This window comes from Musca domestica, unplaced genomic scaffold (genome assembly GCF_030504385.1).
Source record: "Musca domestica strain aabys unplaced genomic scaffold, Musca_domestica.polishedcontigs.V.1.1 4, whole genome shotgun sequence".
Classification (NCBI taxonomy): domain Eukaryota; kingdom Metazoa; phylum Arthropoda; class Insecta; order Diptera; family Muscidae; genus Musca; species Musca domestica.
Genome location: NW_026712328.1, coordinates 6,134,593 through 6,156,499, shown reverse-complemented (window position 1 = coordinate 6,156,499; position 21,907 = coordinate 6,134,593). Strand labels below are relative to the sequence as shown.

Sequence of the window (21,907 nt, the reverse complement as noted above, 5' to 3'; positions counted from 1 at the left end):
TCATCAAGATATCGAATATCGGGTGCTGCCGTTATATGGGGGATATTCGATAGAGTTAACCTATATAGAGAATTCTCTGTCAGGGGGTAAAGTGCGCACAAAGAACCCCTTGTGTACAATTTCAGACAATTCCGTTGAAAATGTGGCTAAAATCGTCAAAATACCAAATATCGGGGGGAACAGTTATACGGGGGCTATATAATATCGTGGACCTATATAGATAATTGTCTTTTAAGGGATAAAGTACTCATATAATTCCATTGAAAAATGTCCTAAAAATCATCGAAATCCCGGGGGTACCCTTATGTGGGGGGTATACGATATTGTGGGCCCTTTCAGGGAGTTAAGTGCTCACAAAGAACCCCTTGTGAAAAATATGGCTAACGTCATCAAAATACCGAATATCGGGGGGTAGCGTTAAATGGGGGATATGCGATATCGTGAACCATTACAGACAATTGTCTTGCCAGGGGGGTAAAGTACTCACGAGGGACGTCTTGTGTGGAATTTCAGACAATTCCATTGAAAACTCTGGCTAAAATCATCAAAATACCGAATATCGGGGGGTACTGTTATATGGGGGCAATACGATATCGTGGACAGATATAGTCCATCATAGAACTTGACCTTCCTGCAGACAAAAGGGAGATCTGTGCAAAAGTTTAGCTTCCTATCATAATTCGTTTTGACTGTAGCGTGATTACAATTGACGGATGGACGGATGGACAGACGGACGGTGTTCGTCTTAGAATTTTACGCTGATCAAGAATATATATACTTTTTTAGGTCTAAAATGATTATTTCGATGAGTTACAAACGGAATGACGAACTTAATATACACTCCATACTATGTATGGAGGTATAAAAATGTAAGATGCTTGATATCACAGAAAAATGAAAAGTAAGATGCCTTCAACCTTATCATGGATTTGAAAGGGAAAGTCAAGACTACTCCCTGCGTAGCCGAGAAATCTAAGGATAAAATACGAGCGGCTGATAAGGAAGCAGATCGCAAGGCAAAGGCGTTGAAGGCGGTAATAATACAACTGAGTGATGATTTGTCTTGTTCAAAGAGAGCACGACTCGAAGGTGAAACCGAACTAGACAGGTTAGCTGCAAAGCTGGAAGCTGGAAGCTGGAGAAGAAATAAGTAAAAAGCTGTAATTCCGGCGAGGCCGAACTTTGAATACCCCCCACCATTTGGAACGAATGAGAAAATTTCAAAAAAAAAAAAATTAAAATAAAATCCATTAAAAATTCTGTTAAAATCTTTTAGATACCTAACGTCGAAAGGTGCCGATATATAGGGAGATATACGATATTGTGTACCTATATAGACCAATCTATGTCTGGGGGTGAAGTACTCACAAAGAACTCTTTGTGTAGAATTTCAGAAAATTCCGTTGAAAAATGTGGCTGAAATTATCAAAATACCGAATATCGGGGGTAATGATATATGGGGGATATACGATATCGCAGACAGATAACTCTCTTCCAGGGAATAAAGTGCTCACAAGCAACTGCTTGTGTGAATTTTCAAACAGTACCATTGGAAAATGTGGCTAACATCATCAAAATACCGAATATCGGGGGTAGCGTTATATGGGGGCTATACGATATCGTGGACCAATATAGCTAATTCTCCTTCAATGGATAAAGTACTCAGAAGGAACTCCTTGTGTGGATTTTATATGGGGGCTATATGATATCGTGGACCTACATAGATAATTGTCTTTTAAGGGATAAAGTACTCACAAGGAGCTCCTTGTGTGGATTTTCAGACAATTCCATTAAAAATGGTGGCTAAAATCATCAAAATCCCGAATATCGGGCGTACCGTTATGTGGGGGATATACAATATTGTGGTCCTATATAGACAATTCCCTTTCAGACAATTCCGATATCGTGGACCTATATAGATAATTCTCTTTAAGGAGATAAAGTGCTCAATACCAATCGATTAACCATGTTTTTATACCCTACAACACTATGTGTTGGGGGTATTATAAGTTTGATTGGGCCAGAATTTATGTAACACCTCGAAATATTGATTTCCCATATAGGAAAGTATATATGGATCTTCCTAGCTCGCCGAGCTGAGTCGATCTAGCTATGTATGTCCGTCCGTCCGTCTGTCCGTCTGTCCGTCTGTCCATGTTAATTTGTAATCACTCTACAGGTCGCAATTATGGTCCGATCTTCACGAAATTTAGAATGTAGGTGGGGCTTGGAGCAGAATAGAACCCTATTGCTTTTGGAGATGATCGCCAAATGTTTAGGGGTTGAAATGGACCAAATACTGAAAAAATGTCGGATTTTGCAGAAGCTATACAGGTCGCAATTATAGACCAATCGACGCGGAATTTCGCATGTAGCTGGAGTTTAGGGAGGGAAAGAAGTCTACCAATTTGGGTGGTCATCGGATAATATTTAGCGGGTAAAATAGACCATATCTTTTGGTTTGAAAAAATTCAAAATTTTTCATCAAACCGCGAATATTTTAAATCCCGGCGAAATCATAAAGCCATGACAAGGTTACTTCTGATCTTTACATTGATGTTAACATCCAACAAATCGGATATATAGCAAAATATGTGCGATATATATGTCTATCAAAGAAGATATGCTTGAAAGATCTCTTATATGTCGAGAACGGCTGAACTGATTTCGACAGTTCTCATTAATTCAGAATGGCCTCTTGGCAGGAAAGAAACAACGTCTAAAAAAATCGCATAAAAATATCTCTCTAATGATGAAAATACTGATTTTGTAAAATTTTCTCATATTTTTTCAATTTTGTCATATTTTTGGCATATTTTCATTTTGAATTAAACATTTGGTAATATTTCTATAGCTAACAAAACTAAGTAGTTAGGATATCATATACAGATCGCATTTATGGCCCGATCCTAACGAAATTTTGCATGGGGATAAGATGAGGGTCAGAATAGATGCCTACTCTTTTTGGAGATGATCGCCATATATTTAGGGGTTGAAATGGACCAAAAAAACTGCAAAATTGTCAGCAGGTCGTAATTATCGCCCGATCCTCAGGCACATTTGAATGGGGGTTACCGGACATTGCAAAAGCCAAGCAGTTTTGGGTGGCCATCCAAAAATATTCAATGTGTGAAATAGTTTGCCAACTTTTGTAGACAAAATACGAAAATGTCCATTCCAGTGACTTTTGGAGAATTTAAAAATACAGGAAAGACGCACTTCTGACTATTTCGTTAACGCTGATTTCGTTGAAGAATATAGTCAAATGTCTGTATCTCATATAGATGCGTTTCAGTCAAAAACCAATAATAAATGTTAATATTTTGCCACTTCTGAGAGATTATAGGTCTTTGGGAAATATTGGTTCCAGAATAAATTGGAAATGAGCAAATTAGTTTAAGTTGCTATTATTCGAAAATTAGAGAACGAAACCTGATGGTTTTCTTTTATTATTTGTCACAATATCTTGTGCAGTTCTTTCGAGTATCTCGCCTATATAAACTGTATCGTTTATTATAGTGTTGTAGGGTATTCAACGGTCGGCCCCGCTCGACTGTAGCCTTTGCTTACTTGTTTGACACTAATTTTCACATAACATATGACCAAATCTTTGATTTACATCCCTATCAATAGCAACAATCAAAGACTGAACTTCATTTTCCATTCTAACTTTTGCAATAAACATCTCATCTAGCAATTCAGCCATCAAAATATTACTGCTCCATTATCGTTAAATATCACGGAATGCCCGGTTTGATTATCTTTGAGATTGATAAGAAAATTGAATGAAGTTGTGGTACATACCATACGTTTCGCAATATCAGAGTTGTAGTATAAGTCTGCAATTTAATATCACCGATTCCTTCAGCAAAAATACTTTCCTCAGATGCCAATATATATTCTGTCAATGATTGAAAAAATAGTTTGTTTCTGCACATATGTGATGTCGCCCCACTATCTAGAATCCATGATGTTGCAATTTTCGGTCTATTATCATATAAGGAACACGCAAAATCTCTTCTTCTCTTCTCACTATCACCATTTTTACATTGAGATCGGATGCATTCTATCTTACCACAACGAAAACACTTCAGTTTTGATATAGGCGATTTCTTATCTTTGAAATTGGGTTTTGCTTGTTGCGAATGTATTCCACTTTGCGGATTATGACTATAATTTGGATCTTTATAATGACTTTTGTTACCGCTCTTGGAGTTTGCGGCAAACGCAGTCTCGCCATTATCCACAGTCTTGTCGCCTTGTCGAGTTTCTTCCTCCAAAATCTTGGAAATTAAATTATCATATGTGGGTAGTTTGTCTCTGCTCTCAATAGCTATTACAAAACCTTCCATTTCATCGGGAAGACTACAGAGCTATAAAATGGTCAATAAATGAACATTCAAACTTATTCCAATTTCCTTTAATTCATCAAACCTGGAACAATATTCATTTATTTGCACTGAAAATTTCTCAGCATGTGTGAACTTGAACCTAACCAACTTCTTGAATAACTTCACCTTTCTGGATGCGGTGTCAGCCTTGTATAATGAATTAAGTACATCCCATGTTTCCTTAGCTGTCGCACAATTATTGATGTGTATTAATTCGCTCGCTTTCACAGAGAGGGTTATCGTTGCTAAAGATTTTCTATCATTATTCATCCAAATTGCTTTTTCAGCAGCACCAACAACTCAATAGTATTCCATAGATCTAACGTTATTAGCAAGCTCTTTACCTGGATACAAAACGTTCCATAATTTTCGCCGTTTAGTTTCTCTATGGTAGCCACAGAATTAGCCATTTTACTCCCTTTATTCCCAGATGTCCAATTTGCAAAATTAAATTTAAGATGTTCGGAAATCTGCGCCCATAACCTTTGTTAGATAATCTCCTTATTTCTGTGTAATTATCTCACTCAGTAAGAACCTACCGTGAGTCCACAAGCTCTTAAATTAAAAATCCGTAATATACAAGATTTCTATAAAAAGGTTTATTAAAAAATTCAACAATGTTAAAATAAACTTCAAAACCGAATGACAGGAAAAGCACACAAAACATTTTAACAAGGTACAAACAAGCAACAAACAGACAGACATCGCTAAATCGATTTAGAATTTTACGCTGATCTTGAATATATATGCCTTGTTGGGTCTAACATCTTTGGTATAACACCGGCTTGCGGAACTCTGCAAAGAAGCAACCACATACCAACGTTTGACGATATACAAATACTAACAAGTTAAAAAGCTGTAAGTTCGGCCAGGCCGAACTTTTAATACCCTCCACCATTTGGTACAAATTTGGCAATTTCCAAAAAAAAAAAAAATAAATAAATAAATAAAATCCGTTAAAAATTCTGTTAAAATCTTAAAAATACCGAATGCTTATACGACGACGTGGGCCTGCATAGGCAACTTTTGTCATAAGTTATTACAATATTTAAATGCGAAACTTGAAGAAAAATCTGTTTATAATGTAGCTAAAATCATCAAAATACTGAATATGGGGGTACCGTTATATTTGGGCTATAGGAAGACGTGAACCTGCACAGACAATTTTCTGGCATGGGCTGAAGTATCCATTATGACCTTCACATGCGAAATTTGAAACAATCCCGGTAAATAATGTCGCTAAAATCATCAAAATACCGAATATCGCGGGGTAACGTCATATGGGGGCTATACGATAGCATCGACCTATATAGATAATTATATTTCAATGGATAAAGTACCCGCAAGGAACTTTTTGTGTGTATTTTCAGACAATTCCGTTGAAAAATGTGGCTAAAATCATCAAAATCCGGAATATCGGGGGTACCGTTGTATGGGGGCTATACTATTCTCTTGTGGACCTATATAGATAATTCTTTTCCAAGGGACATAGTACCCACACGGAACTCCTTGTGTGGATTTTTAGGCAATTCCGATGAAAAATATGGGTAAAATTATTAAAATACCGTCAACGATATCGTATATCCCCATATAAGGGTACCCCCAATATTCGGAATTTTAATCATTTTACCCACATTTCTCAACGGAATTGCCTAAAAGTCCACACAAGGAGTTCCGTGTGAGTACTATATCCCTTGGAAAAGAATTATCTATATATGTCCACGATATCGTATAGCCCCCATATAACGGTACCCCCCGATATTCGGTATTTTTTTGATTTTAGCCCCATTTTCCAAGAATGGTCTGAAAGTCCACACAATAAAGTTCTTGTGAGTACTTTATCCCTAGGAAGAGAATTGTCTATATCTGTAGATTTGCAGACAATACCATTGGTAAATGTGGCTGGAATCATGAAAAAAACCGAATATGGGGGGTACCGTTTTATGGGGATTTACCCCTCGAAGAGAATTATGTATATAGGCCCACGATATCGTTTGGTTGACAATATCATTGGAAAATGTGGCTAAAATCATCAAAATACCGAGTAACGGGGGTACCGTTTTATGGGGGATATACGATATAGTTAACCTATATAGAGAAAAAAAAAACGCTGTGGCTAAAATCATCAAAAAACCGAATTTCGAATATATATATATATATATATATATATATATATATATATATATATATATATATATCTGCATAAGGAACTCCTTGTGTGGATTTTCAGACCTTTGCATAAGAAAATGTTGCTAAAATCATGAAAATACCGAATACCGGCGGTACCGTCGGCTATATGAAAATGTGGACCTACTACAGTCTACGACAGAAAATTGTCTGTGCAGGTCCGCGTCTTCGTTTTATCGAAATTGTTTCAATTTTGGTATTTGAAGTTCATAATGAATACTACAGTCTTCATATAGCCCCCATATTACGGTACCTCTCAATATTCGGTATTTTGATGATTTTATCGACATTAGTCATCGGAATTGTTTCAAATATGGAATTTGAATTTCGTAATGGATATTGCAGCCCAAGGAAGAAAATTGTCTGTGCAGGTCCAGATTTTGGTATAGCCCCCATGTAATAGTACCTCCGTATATTGATGATTTCAGCTACATTATTCACAGATTTTTTTCAAATTTTGCATGGTGGAGGGAATTCAAAGTTCGGCCCGGCCGAACTAACAGCTTTTTTACTTGTTATATTTTATATGTTTTTTCACCCCTACCAAGAATTTTCACGGATAAGTGAACATATTTTAATGTTTTACACTTAATCCCAGCGGTTTTTTTTTGCACATACATCTTCCAACTGAGACCACTGACTCATCCAAACCCTGTATACAATTTCTACTTACATTAACACAGCGATGGCCTAGGCCGTCAGACAATGGGCTCGAAATCTACCGACATTGTAAGCGAAGGTTGGATTGGTTCGAAATCTATCCACTTTGCAATTATTCTTATTATACCCTCCACCACTCTATGGAGGGTATATTAACTTTGTCATTCCGATTGTAAATCCTCGAAATATTCATAATAGGCCCTACAAAATATATATATTCTGAGATAGAAAGCTAAAATGTTGCATACATGTATAGTTTACCAGTAGACAGGTTAAGTTCGTAAATGGGCCATGTCGGTTCACATTTTCGTATAGTCCCCACATGTACCGTTATGTGGGGACTATAAGAAAACGTGAACCGACATGGCCCATCAAAATGCCGAATATCGGGGGGCGGGGGGTTCCGTTATATGGGGGCTATACGAAGACGTGAACCTGCACAGACAATTTTCTGGCATGGGCTGAAGTATCAATTATGAACTTCACATGCGAAATTTGAAACAATCCCGGTAAATAATGTCGCTAAAATCATCAAAATACCGAATATCGGGGGGTACGGTATATGGGGGCTATATGAAGACGTAAACCTATATGGCCCATTTTCTGTTTTATGCTGCAGTGTCTATTACGAACTTCAAATGCCAAATTTGAAACAATTCCGGTGAATAATGTCGCTAAAATCATCAAAATACCGAATATCGGGAGGTAGCGTTAAATGGGGGCTATATGATAAATTGGACCTACATGGCCCATTTACGAACTTAACCTGCCTATTGGCAAAATATACATGTGTGCAAAATTTTAGCCTTCTATCTCAATTTGTCCGAAAGATAGCGTGATTACAACAGACAGACAGATGGACATGGCTAAATTGTCTTAGAATTTTACGCTGATCAAGAATATATATAATTTGTTGGGTCTGACATGAGTATTTCGAGGAGTTTCAAACGGAATGACAAAATTAATATACCCTCCATAGTATGGTGGAGGGTATAAAAAGACTAGTCTGAATGGGATATTTGTATACTGTCAAACAATATGAAGGCCTTAAAAACATTTGTCCTAAGGACCGGAAACTCCTGTGGAGTTTCGATCTACAAACGATTACTCTTACTGGCGAGAAATTATGAGAATATTAAAAAAAGTGCTTATTGGTTCAGAAATATACAAGTTCTATTATTTACAAAAATTGATAATTTTTTTCATGCTACATATTGAGTACACAAATTTTTATTTGTACGGACTATCACAAAGACATTTGATATAAAATAATTTATCTCTTGGCATTTTCCATAGAAATTAAGTGTAAAGGAAGACTTTCGTCTTTATTGGGAGCGTGTTAAATTAAAAGCAAAAAAACAAACACATAATTTTTAAAGCTCTTATGTTTTAAATATGGGTTCTCTTTGATAAAACGTTGAGAGTTCATGCTTTCAAGTAGAATATATACCTAATGTGTACTGTTGTCTGCTCAAAAACAATTAATTATTCTTTTTTTTTTATTTCAGTCGTTGGAAAGCACCCGCCGTATGATAGCTCTATGTGAAGAGGTAAGTTAAACTATTTTAATCTAAATCTATCTATTTATGCCCAAGTCTAATTTACACAAATATATTTTGTTGTTATAATTTCTCACATCAACCATAATTTAATACAGGTTAACTTTTGTCAAATTGAACCGAAATATACCGAATCTTTAAGTTGTAATTAAGATAATTTTCATTAAAGTTAAAACATCTATTTTAATTTATAGTAAAACAACATTTGCAGCATAGTATCCTTTTATTATTCATCGATGTAATCATGTTAGACCCTAAAAAGTATATATCGTTTGTCTTGAAATATCTAGAGATGTTAAAACAATGTTACTTAAATCTAAAGATTTAAAGTACAAATAAATGACAGGTGTCAATTTTGTTGAGCATTCTTTATTCAGGCTATTTTAATTTTTTAAGAAACATGTTATGGTCGATGAACCATAAAGGCAATAGATTGCCTTCCACAAGTTATAGACCATGGGTCCCGATTTAGGCCGATCATCTGGGGCAACTTCACAGTGAGCAAGGACCGCATACCACCCAACCAAAGATAGTAAGTTGAGCCAAGGGGAACCCTGGACTCGAATGTGTTTGAGATTTAATAACCTTCGAGTGAGCGGACTTGAAGGCAGAATTTTTGAGAGAGCGCTTTTAATTTTCGATACCAGTTCACGCTATCCAAGGGAGATTTATTTATAATGGGCTCTGGGGGAGCAAGGATTGGAGACCCGAAAAGAAAATTTCCAGGCATAAGGGCCGCCGTATCATCAAGATTACTAATCATTGGGCTAGAATTTAAACAAGCTTAAATTCTTGTTAATATTGTTGCAAACTCTTCAAATGTAAGTTTAAATTTTTTGACAGCAGCTTCGAATTCGAGTGGCTTTTTACGTAGTGAACGGAACTCCATATGTATGGAAGAAAATCGATTTAAGATATCTTCATAGTTTTGAATGAAAGTTGCATGACTTTGAACTGGGCGAAGTTCGATATCAATGTTAAGGGAGACGTTTTGAATATTCCAATTTGAACTATCAAGACTTAACCATTGTGGTCCATGCCACCAAATTTGAGATGAGGCCAACTCCGAAGGACAAAGACCCCGACTACCTAAGTCTGCAGGATTGTCTTCAGACCGAATGTGGAACCACTTATTTTACCCAACATTCTCCTGAATACGACACACTCTATTCGCTACGAAAGTAAACCATGTTGATGGCGTTTTTTGAAGCCAAGAAAGAACAATTGTAGAATCGGTTGTTAAAAGAAATGTCAATGTCATTTAGAATGCTTTTTAGAAGTTCGGATGCGAATTCTAATCGAGGTAATAGTTCTAATCGAGGTAAAGAAATATATTTGAGAGGAGCTACTTTTGTTTTGCATGAGAGCAGATTTGTGAAGACGTTGCCATTTGAATTTATAAAAAGAATGTAGGCTATCCCCGCGTATCCCTTTTCTGAGGTATCGGAAAAGACATGAAGTTCGACTTGGGAGTTCGGAGAATATTGGACCCAACGAGGAATAGAAAATGAATTTACGTCAATATAGGATTGAACGAATTTTTGCCATTCGCGTTCTGTCGAAGACGGAAGATAATCATCCCAACCAATGTTGTTCTAGCCATCCAACTGGATCAACTAATTCTGCGATGGTTGACAAAACTTCCCTTTAGTATATTTGGACCGATGTTTCAGCTCGTCTACACTAAAATGAAAATCGTCCAGCTGGTCATCCAAACGAATACTCAGCGGCTTTGAACTGCTAGCTTCCATGAAAGTTAGAAGTTTTGCGTCGTAAAGATGGTCTGACGGAAAATATTCTAAAATACTGCATTCATTGGCTGTTATTTACGTAATTAAAATTTTGAACACCAATTTGTTGGTCTCTAGATTTATGCGATGCGTCATCGGCCAATTGTAGTGAGGTCCGAATGGCAAGATATGGAGCACAATTTACTCCGAATGTTACAGTTTGAAGTTTAAAGTCTTGAACCGGCTTGTCGGGAGAATCCCGAAAAACAATTCTTTGGAGGGAAGTGTGAGCAGCGTCTACTCTAATTTGTACATTTACAAACGTACATTTGTGCAACGTCCATCTTACAATAAGGAGGACTAAATCTAACTGAAGAGTTGGGCCGACATAAAGAATATCATTGATCATTTTGTTGTTTGTTTATCCGCATTAATAACCGGATGATAGCGTAGAGCTTGCTGAGAAAGTCGAAACAAGTCTCATGTGGTCTAATTCTACGTATTCCCGGACAACCCCATCATAAATGTCTTTAATTTGTGGTTTTCTAATGAGGGAAGCCTCGTTACAGAAAAATTGACTTAAACAGTTGTTCCTGGAATGACTTAGGTGACCTGAGAATTCTGATGTCTAAGTCCCGACACGATGTACTTTTAAATTTTTCTCACAAAACTTTCCGAAGGAGACAGAATTGTGCTCTTTAAAGGTTCTTCCAATTCCCAGAATCGAAAAAGTGTCTTTTTATAATTATCTTCGGAATAATTTATTGTGGTAGTTAATACCGTTATGTTGGAAGAGGGAATTGTACCAATAATGTATTTTGAGCCATTAATCACCATTAAAAGTTGGATTGGATTCGGAGAATTCTAGGATCAGCGCCTGGGAGTAGATCAACTAATCTATATTCGATAGAGTTTCTATCTACCAAAGTTATATTTGGAAATTGAGTGACTATCAAGTAAAAAATGGTGACAATTCCATGAATATGGATGTATCGATGGGAAAACCTATGCATAACTAAGACAATTTTCTTGATGTTGTGGGTAATGTTTGGTTAATGTCAGAAATAGTAGCTTTTGTCGACGTAATAGAAATACCAAGACGACTTTGCAAGTTTTCAGTAATGAAGGAAGTTTCAGAAGCTGGGTCAATTAACGTACCTTAATGAATTAAAAGGACCATTGCTGTACCTAAGATAACATTTTTGTTGTGCGAAATATGATACACTTGCCCATTGGCAGAGTGCGGTACACCTGACGAAGTCGAGGGAAGATTTGAATTCGCATTGCTAGATTGGGGAGAAGGTTGGTTTGAAATCGACCTCGAAGAAGCCGTTGATGGAACTGGAATTGCTGAATTGGACATTGCGCGATGTAAAAGGGTGTGATGCCGCTTGTTGCATTTACCGCTGTTATGTTTACATACACATTTTTCGACCTCATGAGCAATGGTAAGACACTTAATACAACCATTGAACTTTTTTGAATTCTTGACACAAACTCGAAGAATGAATCCGTTCCGTAAGGAAATTATCCAAATCCTTCCAAGATGACAATGCGGATTTGTTTTTGACGTCTGTTCCCACAACGAGACGATGTTTTTAGATAATGTTTGTATGCATAAGAAGACTAAAATGGGATCCCAATCGTCGTAGATCGCCATAGCCGATATGCATCCATTGATTGCTCGCTGAAAATATTTTCAACCAGAACTAGACTCATTGTCAAGAACCGGAAGATCAAAAAGTAATTTTTGTTGATTATTGACTAATATGCCATATACCTCCTTCAATGCTTGCCACGCTAAATCACAACTTCTGTGATATTACCTCTAGTTTTTTTCCACCAAATAACATAGTTTTTCAATGTTACTAAGGTAGCTGTTGTTAATTTACATCGCCGAAAAATGTGGGCCAAGATCCCTGAATGTAGGCCAAGAAAGAAAATAACCACTGAAAACATTAACATCGCAAGCTGGAAGATTCATACTATGCATAACATTGTCATTTTAAGCGAAAGCTTCAACTGATCTTCCCGTTTGGTGTGAAACACCAGGTAACGAGTGAATATCAACAGGATTCAAGCCATATCTTCGAGGAGTACTAGAATTCATATTCGATGGAGGATTTGTTTGGGATAAATGATCAGAGTTTGAACGAAGGGATTGGATTGGAGAAGAATTGGAGGGATTTTGCGAAGCACGAAACTGGTTCAATTTTCTAATGGTTGATGCAATGATTTAGACATATGCCTTAAATGCAGCATTATATTTACTACTTCGAGGTCTGTTTCTTGGGATTCGCTATCAATTTTAATAGAAGCAAGCCTTTTTTCATACGTATATTACACTTTATTCCCAAGCGACATAGCTTCAGAAGATTGAACCAAATCTTTATCTTGAAGATTATTGAAGTCGATTTTGAACTGAATGATAGCATCAGTTGATCTGATAAAATAATCCAGTGTAGACATCTTGAATAATAACAAGTAAAAAAGCAGTAAGTTCGGCCGGGCCGAGCTTTGAATACCCTCCACCATTTGGAACGAATTAGAAAATTTTCAAAAAATAAAATCCATTAAAAATTCTTTTAAAATCTTTAAAATATCTAATATAGGTAGGTGCCGATATATGGGGGATATACGATATTGTGGACCTATAAAGACAAATCTATGTCTGCGTGTAAAGTACTCACAAGGAACTCCTTGTGTGGATTTTCAGATAATTTCATTGGAAAAAGTGGCTAAAATCATCAAAATACCGAATATAGGGGGTACCGTTATAAGCCCTCATATAACGGTACCCCCTATATACGATATTGTGGACCTATATAGATAATTCTCTGCCAAGGTATAAAGAACCCACAAGAAACTCTTTGTATGGATTTTCAGACAATTCCGTTGAAAAATGTGGGTAAAATCATCAAAATACCGAATATAGGGGGGCACCGTTATATGGGGGATATACGATATCGTGGACCTGTATAGACAATTCTCTCTCAGGTGGTAAAGTACTCAAAAGGAAGGAACTATTTGTGTGGATTTTAAGACAATTCCATTGAAAAATGTAGCTAACATCATGAAAATACCGAATATCGAGGGGTACAGTTATATGGGGGATATACGATATCGTGGACCTGTATTGAGGGGGTAAAATGCCCACAAGGGACTCGCTTTGTGGAATTTCAGACAATTCCATTGAAAAATGTGGCTAAGATCATCAAAATTACGAATACAGTGGGGGTACCCATATATGGGGGCTATACGATATTGTGGACCTTTATAGATAATTCTCTGCCGAGGTATAAAGTACCCACAAGGAACTACTTGTGTGGATTTTCAGACAATTCCATTGAAAAATGTGGCTAACATCATCAAAATACCGAATATCGGGGGTACCGTTATATGGGGGCTATACGATATCGAGGACCGATATAGCCCATCTTCGAACTTGACCTGCTTGCAAACAAAAGAGAGATCTGTGCAAAATTTTAGCTTCCTATCTTAATTCGTTTAGACTGTAGCGTGATTACAACAGACGGACAGCCGGACGGACAGGGCTAAATCGTCTTAGAATTTTACGCTGATCAAGAATATATATACTTTGTTGTATCTAAAATGATTATTTCGATGAGTTACAAACGGAATGATGAACTTAATATACCCTCCATACTTTTTTTGGTGGAGGGTATAAAAAAAGGTTTACTGAACGTAAACGAAGTAAAGCAAAAACAAAACGTTGGAATTTTTGTAAAAAACATAAAAATTTCGGACAAATTATTTCTTTGTTAACGAATACTAACAATTGCATCACCAAACCAGGGGATTTTATCTTTTAAGCGAAGCTCTAAAAAAAACTTAAACGTTATATGGGGGCTATATGAAAACGTGAACTTACATGGGCCATTCACGAACTTAACCTTCCTACTGGCAAAATAAACATGTGTGGAAAATTTTACCCTTCTATCTCAATTCTTTCGATAACAAAAGACAGACAGACACACAGACAGAGAGACGGACATGGCTAAATCGTCTTAGAATTTTACGCTGATCAAGAATATACATATTTTGTTGGGTCTGACATGAGTATTTCAAACGGAATGACAAAGTAAATATACCCTCCATAGTATGGTGGAGGGTATAATAAAAAGAGGAAAAAAATAAAACAATAGGAATTAATATTTTTGAAGTAAAACAAGTAAAAAAACATTAAGTTTGGCCGGTCCAAACTATTAAAACCCTCCACCTTAGGGTAAAGAAAACATTAGAAGAAATGTGGCAAAAACCATTAAAATGCCGAATACCAAAAATGGCTATATCAAAACATGGACCTACACATGCAATGTTTCACCAAAGGAAGAACCCATTATGACCAACAAATACCAATTTTTAGACAAATCCGTGAAAATGTGGCAAAAATCATCAAATTACCGAACATCGGGAGGTACCGTTATATGGGGCCTATACCAAAACGTGGACCTATAATTACTATGACTCGCCAAACGAATTGGGACCCATTACGATCTACAACTACTAATTTTCAGAGAAATTCTTGAAAAAATGTGTCAAAAATCAACAAAATACCGAATATTGGGAGTTACCGTTATATGGGGACTATATCAAAACGTGGACCTATACATACAATGTTTCGCCACACGAACTAGGACCCATTATGACCCACAAATACCAATTTTTAGGCAAATCAGTGAAAAATGTGACAAAAACCATCAAAATACCGAATACCGGGAGGTACCGTTATATGGGGGCTATACCAAACATGCAATGTTTCGCCAGCGGAGCTGGAACTATTATGACCAACAATTACCAATTTTTAGACAAATCCGTGAAAAAATGTGGCAAAAAAAAATAAAATACCAAATTTTGGGAGGTACCTTTATATGGGGGCTATACCAAAACGTGGACCTATACATTCAATGTTTTGCAACACGCACAAGGACCAGTTATGACCTACAAATACCAATTTTCAGACAAATCAGTGGAAAAATGTGGCATAAATCATCAAAATACTGAATATCGGGAGGTACCGTTATATGGTGACTATACCAGAACGTTGACCGATATATCTCATTTTCAATACCAACCATCCTAGATACAATACCAATTGCTCTGCTAAATTTTGGCGCTCTACGTCAGATAATGTGGGCTGTATCGTGATTTCAACAGAGAGACAGACAGACGTACATCGTTAAATCGACTTAGAATTTTATGCTGATTATGAATATATATACTTTATGGGGTCTACGACGAATATTTAAGGATGTTACAAACGGAATGACAAAGTTAAAATACCCTCCTTTCCAAGGTGGAGGGTATAAAAAAATGGCTAAAATATAAAACAAGTAAAAAAAAACATTAAGTTCGTGCCGGGCCAAACTTTTAATACCCTCTTCCTTAGGGTAAAGGAAACATTAGAAGAATTGTGGCAAAAACCATTAAAATGCCGAATATCGGGAGCTACCGTTATATGGGGGCTATACCAAAACGTGGACCTATAATTACAATTTTCAGAAAAATTCGTGAAAAAATGTGTCCACAATCATCAAAATACTGAATATTTGGAGGTACCGTTATATGGGGACTATACCAAAACGTTTACCTATACATACAATGTTTCGCCACACGAACTAGGACCTATTATGACCCACAAATACCAATTTTTAGACAAATCAGTGATAAAATGTGGCAAAACCCATCAAAATACCGAATATCGGGAGGTACAGTTATAAGGGGGCTATACCAAATCATAAACCCATACATTCAATGTTTCGCCACAGGAGCTGGAATCCATTATGACCAACAAATACCAATTTTTAGACAAATCCGTGAAAAAATGTGGCAAAAATAATCAAAATACCGAATATCAGGAGGTACCGTTATATGGGGCTATACCAAAACGTGCACACGTAAAAAATTTTCGAAAAAGATAACATTCGCTAAGAATTCTGTTGACATTTTAAAAATACCGAATATAGCCTATATATGGGCCTGTGCGACGTGCACCTACATAGGCATAGTTTGTCACAAGTCATTACCATATTCAAATGCGAAACTTGAAATAAACGGTGAACAATGTAGCCAAAATCATCAAAATACCGTACATAGGGAGGTACCGTTATATAGGAGCTATACGAAGACCTGGACCTGCATATATAATTTTCTGTCACAGGCTGTAGCTTCCATTACGAACTTCAAGTACAACATCTCAAACAATTTCGGTGAGTATTGTACCTACTGATATATGGGCCTATACGAAGACCTTAACCTGCATAGGCAATTTTCTGTCTCAGGCTGTAGTATTCATTTCGAACTTCAAATGCCAAATTTGAAACAATTCCGGTGATTAATGTCGCTAAAATCATCAAAGTACCGAATATGGTGAGGTTCCGTTATATGGGGGCTATATGAAAACATGGACCTACATGGCCCATTTACGAACTTAACCTACTGGAAAAATAAACTCGTGTGCAAAATTTTAGCCTTCTATCTCAATTCGTTCGAAAGATAGCGTGATTAAAACGGACAGACGGACAGACAGACGGACATGGCTTAGATCAAGAATATATATACTTTGTTGGGTCTTACATGAGTATTTCGAGGAGTTACAAACGGAATGACAATGTTAATATAACCTCCATAGTATGGTGGAGGGAATAATACAAAGAGGAAAGAAATAAAACAAAAGAAATTAATATTTTGAAGTAAAACAAGTAAAAAAGCAGTTAGTTCGGCAGGGCCGAACTTTGAATACCCTCCACCATTTGGAACGAATTAGGACCTTTTCAAAAAATAAAAATAAAATCCATTAAAAATTCTGTTAAAATCCCGGAAGGTGCCGATATATGGGGGGATAAACGATATTGTGGACCAATATAGACAAATCTATGTCTAGAGATAAAGTACTCACAAATTAATCCCTGTATAGAATTTAAGGGAATACCGTTTAAAAATGTGGTTAAAATCATCAAAATACCGAATATCGGAAGTACCGTATTATGGGGGATATTCGATATCATGGACCTATATAGAGAAATCCCTGTCAGGGGGTAAAGTGTTCACAAAGAACCCTTGTGTAGAATTTCAGACAATTCCGTTGAAAAATGTGGGTATGCCAAAACGTGGACCTACACATACAATGTTTCACCAAAGGAGCTAGAACCCATTATGACCAACAAATACCAATTTTTAGACAAATCCGTGAAAATGTGGCAAAAATCGTCAAATTACCGAACATCGGGAGTTACCGTTATATGGGGCCTATACCAAAACGTGGACCTATAATTACTATGACTCGCCACACGAACTAGGACCCATTATGACCCACAAATACCAATTTTTAGGCAAATCAGTGAAAAAATGTGGCAAAAACCATCAAAATACCGAATACCGGGAGGTACCGTTATATGGGGGCTATACCAAACATGCAATGTTTCGCCAGCGGAGCTGGAACTATTATGACCAACAATTACTAATTTTTAGACAAATCCGTGAAAAAATGTGGCAAAAAAAATAAAATACCAAATTTTGGGAGGTACCTTTATATGGGGGCTATACCAAAACGTGGACCTATACATTCAATGTTTTGCCACACGCACAAGGACCCGTTATGACCTACAAATACCAATTTTCAGACAAGTGGAAAAATGTGGCATAAATCATCAAAATACTGAATATCGGGAGGTACCGTTATATGGGGACTATACCAGAACGTTGACCGATATATCTCATTTTCAATACCAACCATCCTAGACACAATACAAATTGCTCTGCTAAATTTTGGCGCTCTACGTCAGATAATGTGGGCTGTATCGTGATTTCAACAGAGAGACAGACAGACGTACATCGTTAAATCGACTTAGAATTTTATGCTGATTATGAATATATATACTTTATGGGGTCTACGACGAATATTTAAGGATGTTACAAACGGACCAAAATAATTAAAAATCCCCTTCTTTCCAAGGTGGAGGGTATAAAAAGGGGGTTTTATTAATGTTTTTATATTGGTTTAAAAAATAATATTTACCTTGTTTTGTTGTGATGTTGATTGGCCGAAGATCACAAAACAAGTGAAGAACAAGTAAAAAAGCAGTAATTTCGGCCGGGCCGAACTTTGACATCCACCGTTTAGAACGTATTTGCAATTTTCGAAAAAGATAACATTCGCTAAGAATTCTGTTGACATTTTAAAAATACCGAATATAGCCTATATATGGGCCTGTGCGACGTGCACCTACATAGGCATAGTTTGTCACAAGTCATTACCATATTCAAATGCGAAACTTGAAATAAACGGTGAATAATGTAGCCAAAATCATCAAAATACCGTACATAGGGAGGTACCGTTATATAGGAGCTATACGAAGACCTGGACCTGCATATATAATTTTCTGTCACAGGCTGTAGCTTCCATTACGAACTTCAAGTACAACATCTCAAACAATTTCGGTGAGTATTGTACCTACTGATATATGGGGCCTATACGAAGACCTTAACCTGCATAGGCAATTTTCTGTCTCAGGCTGTAGTATTCATTTCGAACTTCAAATGCCAAATTTGAAACAATTCCGGTGATTAATGTCGCTAAAATCATCAAAGTACCGAATATGGTGAGGTTCCGTTATATGGGGGCTATATGAAAACATGGACCTACATGGCCCATTTACGAACTTAACCTACTGGAAAAATAAACTCGTGTGCAAAATTTTAGCCTTCTATCTCAATTCGTTCGAAAGATAGCGTGATTAAAACGGACAGACGGACATGGCTTAGATCAAGAATATATATACTTTGTTGGGTCTGACATGAGTATTTCGAGGAGTTACAAACGGAATGACAATGTTAATATAACCTCCATAGTATGGTGGAGGGAATAATACAAAGAGGAAAGAAATAAAACAAAAGAAATTAATATTTTTGAAGTAAAACAAGTAAAAAAGCAGTTAGTTCGGCAGGGCCGAACTTTGAATACCCTCCACCATTTGGAACGAATTAGGACCTTTTCAAAAAATAAAAATAAAATCCATTAAAAATTCTGTTAAAATCCCGGAAGGTGCCGATATATGGGGGGATAAACGATATTGTGGACCAATATAGACAAATCTATGTCTAGAGATAAAGTACTCACAAATTAATCCCTGTATAGAATTTAAGGGAATACCGTTTAAAAATGTGGTTAAAATCATCAAAATACCGAATATCGGAAGTACCGTATTATGGGGGATATTCGATATCATGGACCTATATAGAGAAATCCCTGTCAGGGGGTAAAGTGTTCACAAAGAACCCTTGTGTAGAATTTCAGACAATTCCGTTGAAAACTGTGGGTATACCAAAACGTGGACCTACACATGCAATGTTTCACCAAAGGAGCTAGAACCCATTATGACCAACAAATACCAATTTTTAGACAAATCCGTGAAAATGTGGCAAAGATCATCAAATTACCGAACATCGGGAGTTACCGTTATATGGGGCCTATACCAAAACGTGGACCTATAATTACTATGACTCGCCACACGAACTAGGACCCATTATGACCCACAAATACCAATTTTTAGGCAAATCAGTGAAAAAATGTGGCAAAAACCATCAAAATACCGAATACCGGGAGGTACCGTTATATGGGGGCTATACCAAACATGCCATGTTTCGCCAGCGGAGCTGGAACTATTATGACCAACAATTACCAATTTTTAGACAAATCCGTGAAAAAATGTGGCAAAAAAAATAAAATACCAAATTTTGGGAGGTACCTTTATATGGGGGCTATACCAAAACGTGGACCTATACAATCAATGTTTTGCCACACGCACAAGGACCCGTTATGACCTACAAATACCAATTTTCAGACAAATCAGTGGAAAAATGTGGCATAAATCATCAAAATACTGAATATCGGGAGGTACCGTTATATGGGGACTATACCAGAACGTTGACCGATATATCTCATTTTCAATACCAACCATCCTAGACACAATACAAATTGCTCTGCTAAATTTTGGCGCTCTACGTCAGATAATGTGGGCTGTATCGTGATTTCAACAGACAGACAGACGGACATCGTTAAATCGACTTAGAATTTTATGCTGATTATGAATATATATACTTTATGGGGTCTACGACGAATATTTAAGGATGTTACAAACGGAATGACAAAGTTAAAATACCCTCCTTTCCAAGGTGGAGGGTATAAAAAATGGCTAAGATATAAAACAAGTAAAAACAAGTTAAAAAGCAGTAAGTTCGGCCGGACCGAACTTTGAATACCCTCCACCATTTGGAACGAATTTAGAAATTTTCAAAAAATAAAAAATTAGTTAAAAGTTCTGGTAAAATACCGAATATAGGGCGGTACTGATATATGGGGCCTATACGAAGACCTGGACCTGCGAACTCTAAATACCAAATTTGAAACTACTCCGGCAAATAATGACGCTAGAATCATCAAAATACCGAATATTTGGAGGTACCGTTAAATGGAGCCTATACGAAGACGTGAACCTGCACATACAATTTTCTGTCATAGGCTGTAGCATCTATTACAAATTTCAAATACCAAATTTGAAACAATTCCAGTGAATAATGTCGCTAACATCATAAAAATACCGAATACTGTTATACCGAAATACTGTTATATGGGGGCTATACGAAGACGTGGACCTATATGGTCCATTTTCTGTTTTCTGCTGCAGTATCTATTACGAACTTCAAATACCAAATTTGGAACGGTTCCGTTAAATAATGTCGCTAAAATCATCAAAATACCGAATATCGGGGGGTACCGTTATATGGGGGCTATACGAAGACGTGGACCTGCACAGATAATTTTCTGTCTTAGGCTGTAGTATCCATTACGAACTTCAAATGCCAAATTTGAAACAATTCCGGTGAATAATGTCGCTAAAATCATCAAAATACCGAATATCGAAAGGTACCGTTATATGGGGGCTATATGAAAACTTGGACCTACATGACCCATTTACGAACTTAACCTGCCTACTGGCAAAATATACATGTGTGCAAAATTTTAGCCTTCTATCTCAATTTGTTCGAAAGATAGCGTGATTACAACAGACAGACAGACGGACAGACAGACAGACAGACAGACACACAGACAGACAGACAGACAGACGGACATGGCTAAATCGTCTTAGAATTTTACGCTGATCAAGAATATATATACTTTGTTGGGTCTGACGTGAGTATTTCGAGGAGTTACAAACGGAATGACAAAATTAATATACCCTCCATAGTATGGTGGAGGGTATAAAAACATTAAGTTCGTGCCGGGCCAAACTTTTAATACCCTCTTCCTTAGGGTAAAGGAAACATTAGGAGAATTGTGGCAAAAACCATTAAAATGCCG

General features: G+C 36.8%; 1 protein-coding gene across 1 annotated transcript in view; it reads left to right on the top strand.

Annotated features, from left to right (window-relative positions):
* LOC101898901 (synaptosomal-associated protein 25) overlaps positions 1 to 21,907 on the top strand; it is a 750,023-nt gene that overhangs the window by 183,178 nt on the left and 544,938 nt on the right. Inside the window, exon 3 of the mRNA XM_059126630.1 lies at positions 8,747 to 8,788. Within this exon, the coding sequence (XP_058982613.1) occupies positions 8,747 to 8,788 (42 nt within the window). The remainder of the gene's footprint in view (positions 1 to 8,746; positions 8,789 to 21,907) is intronic.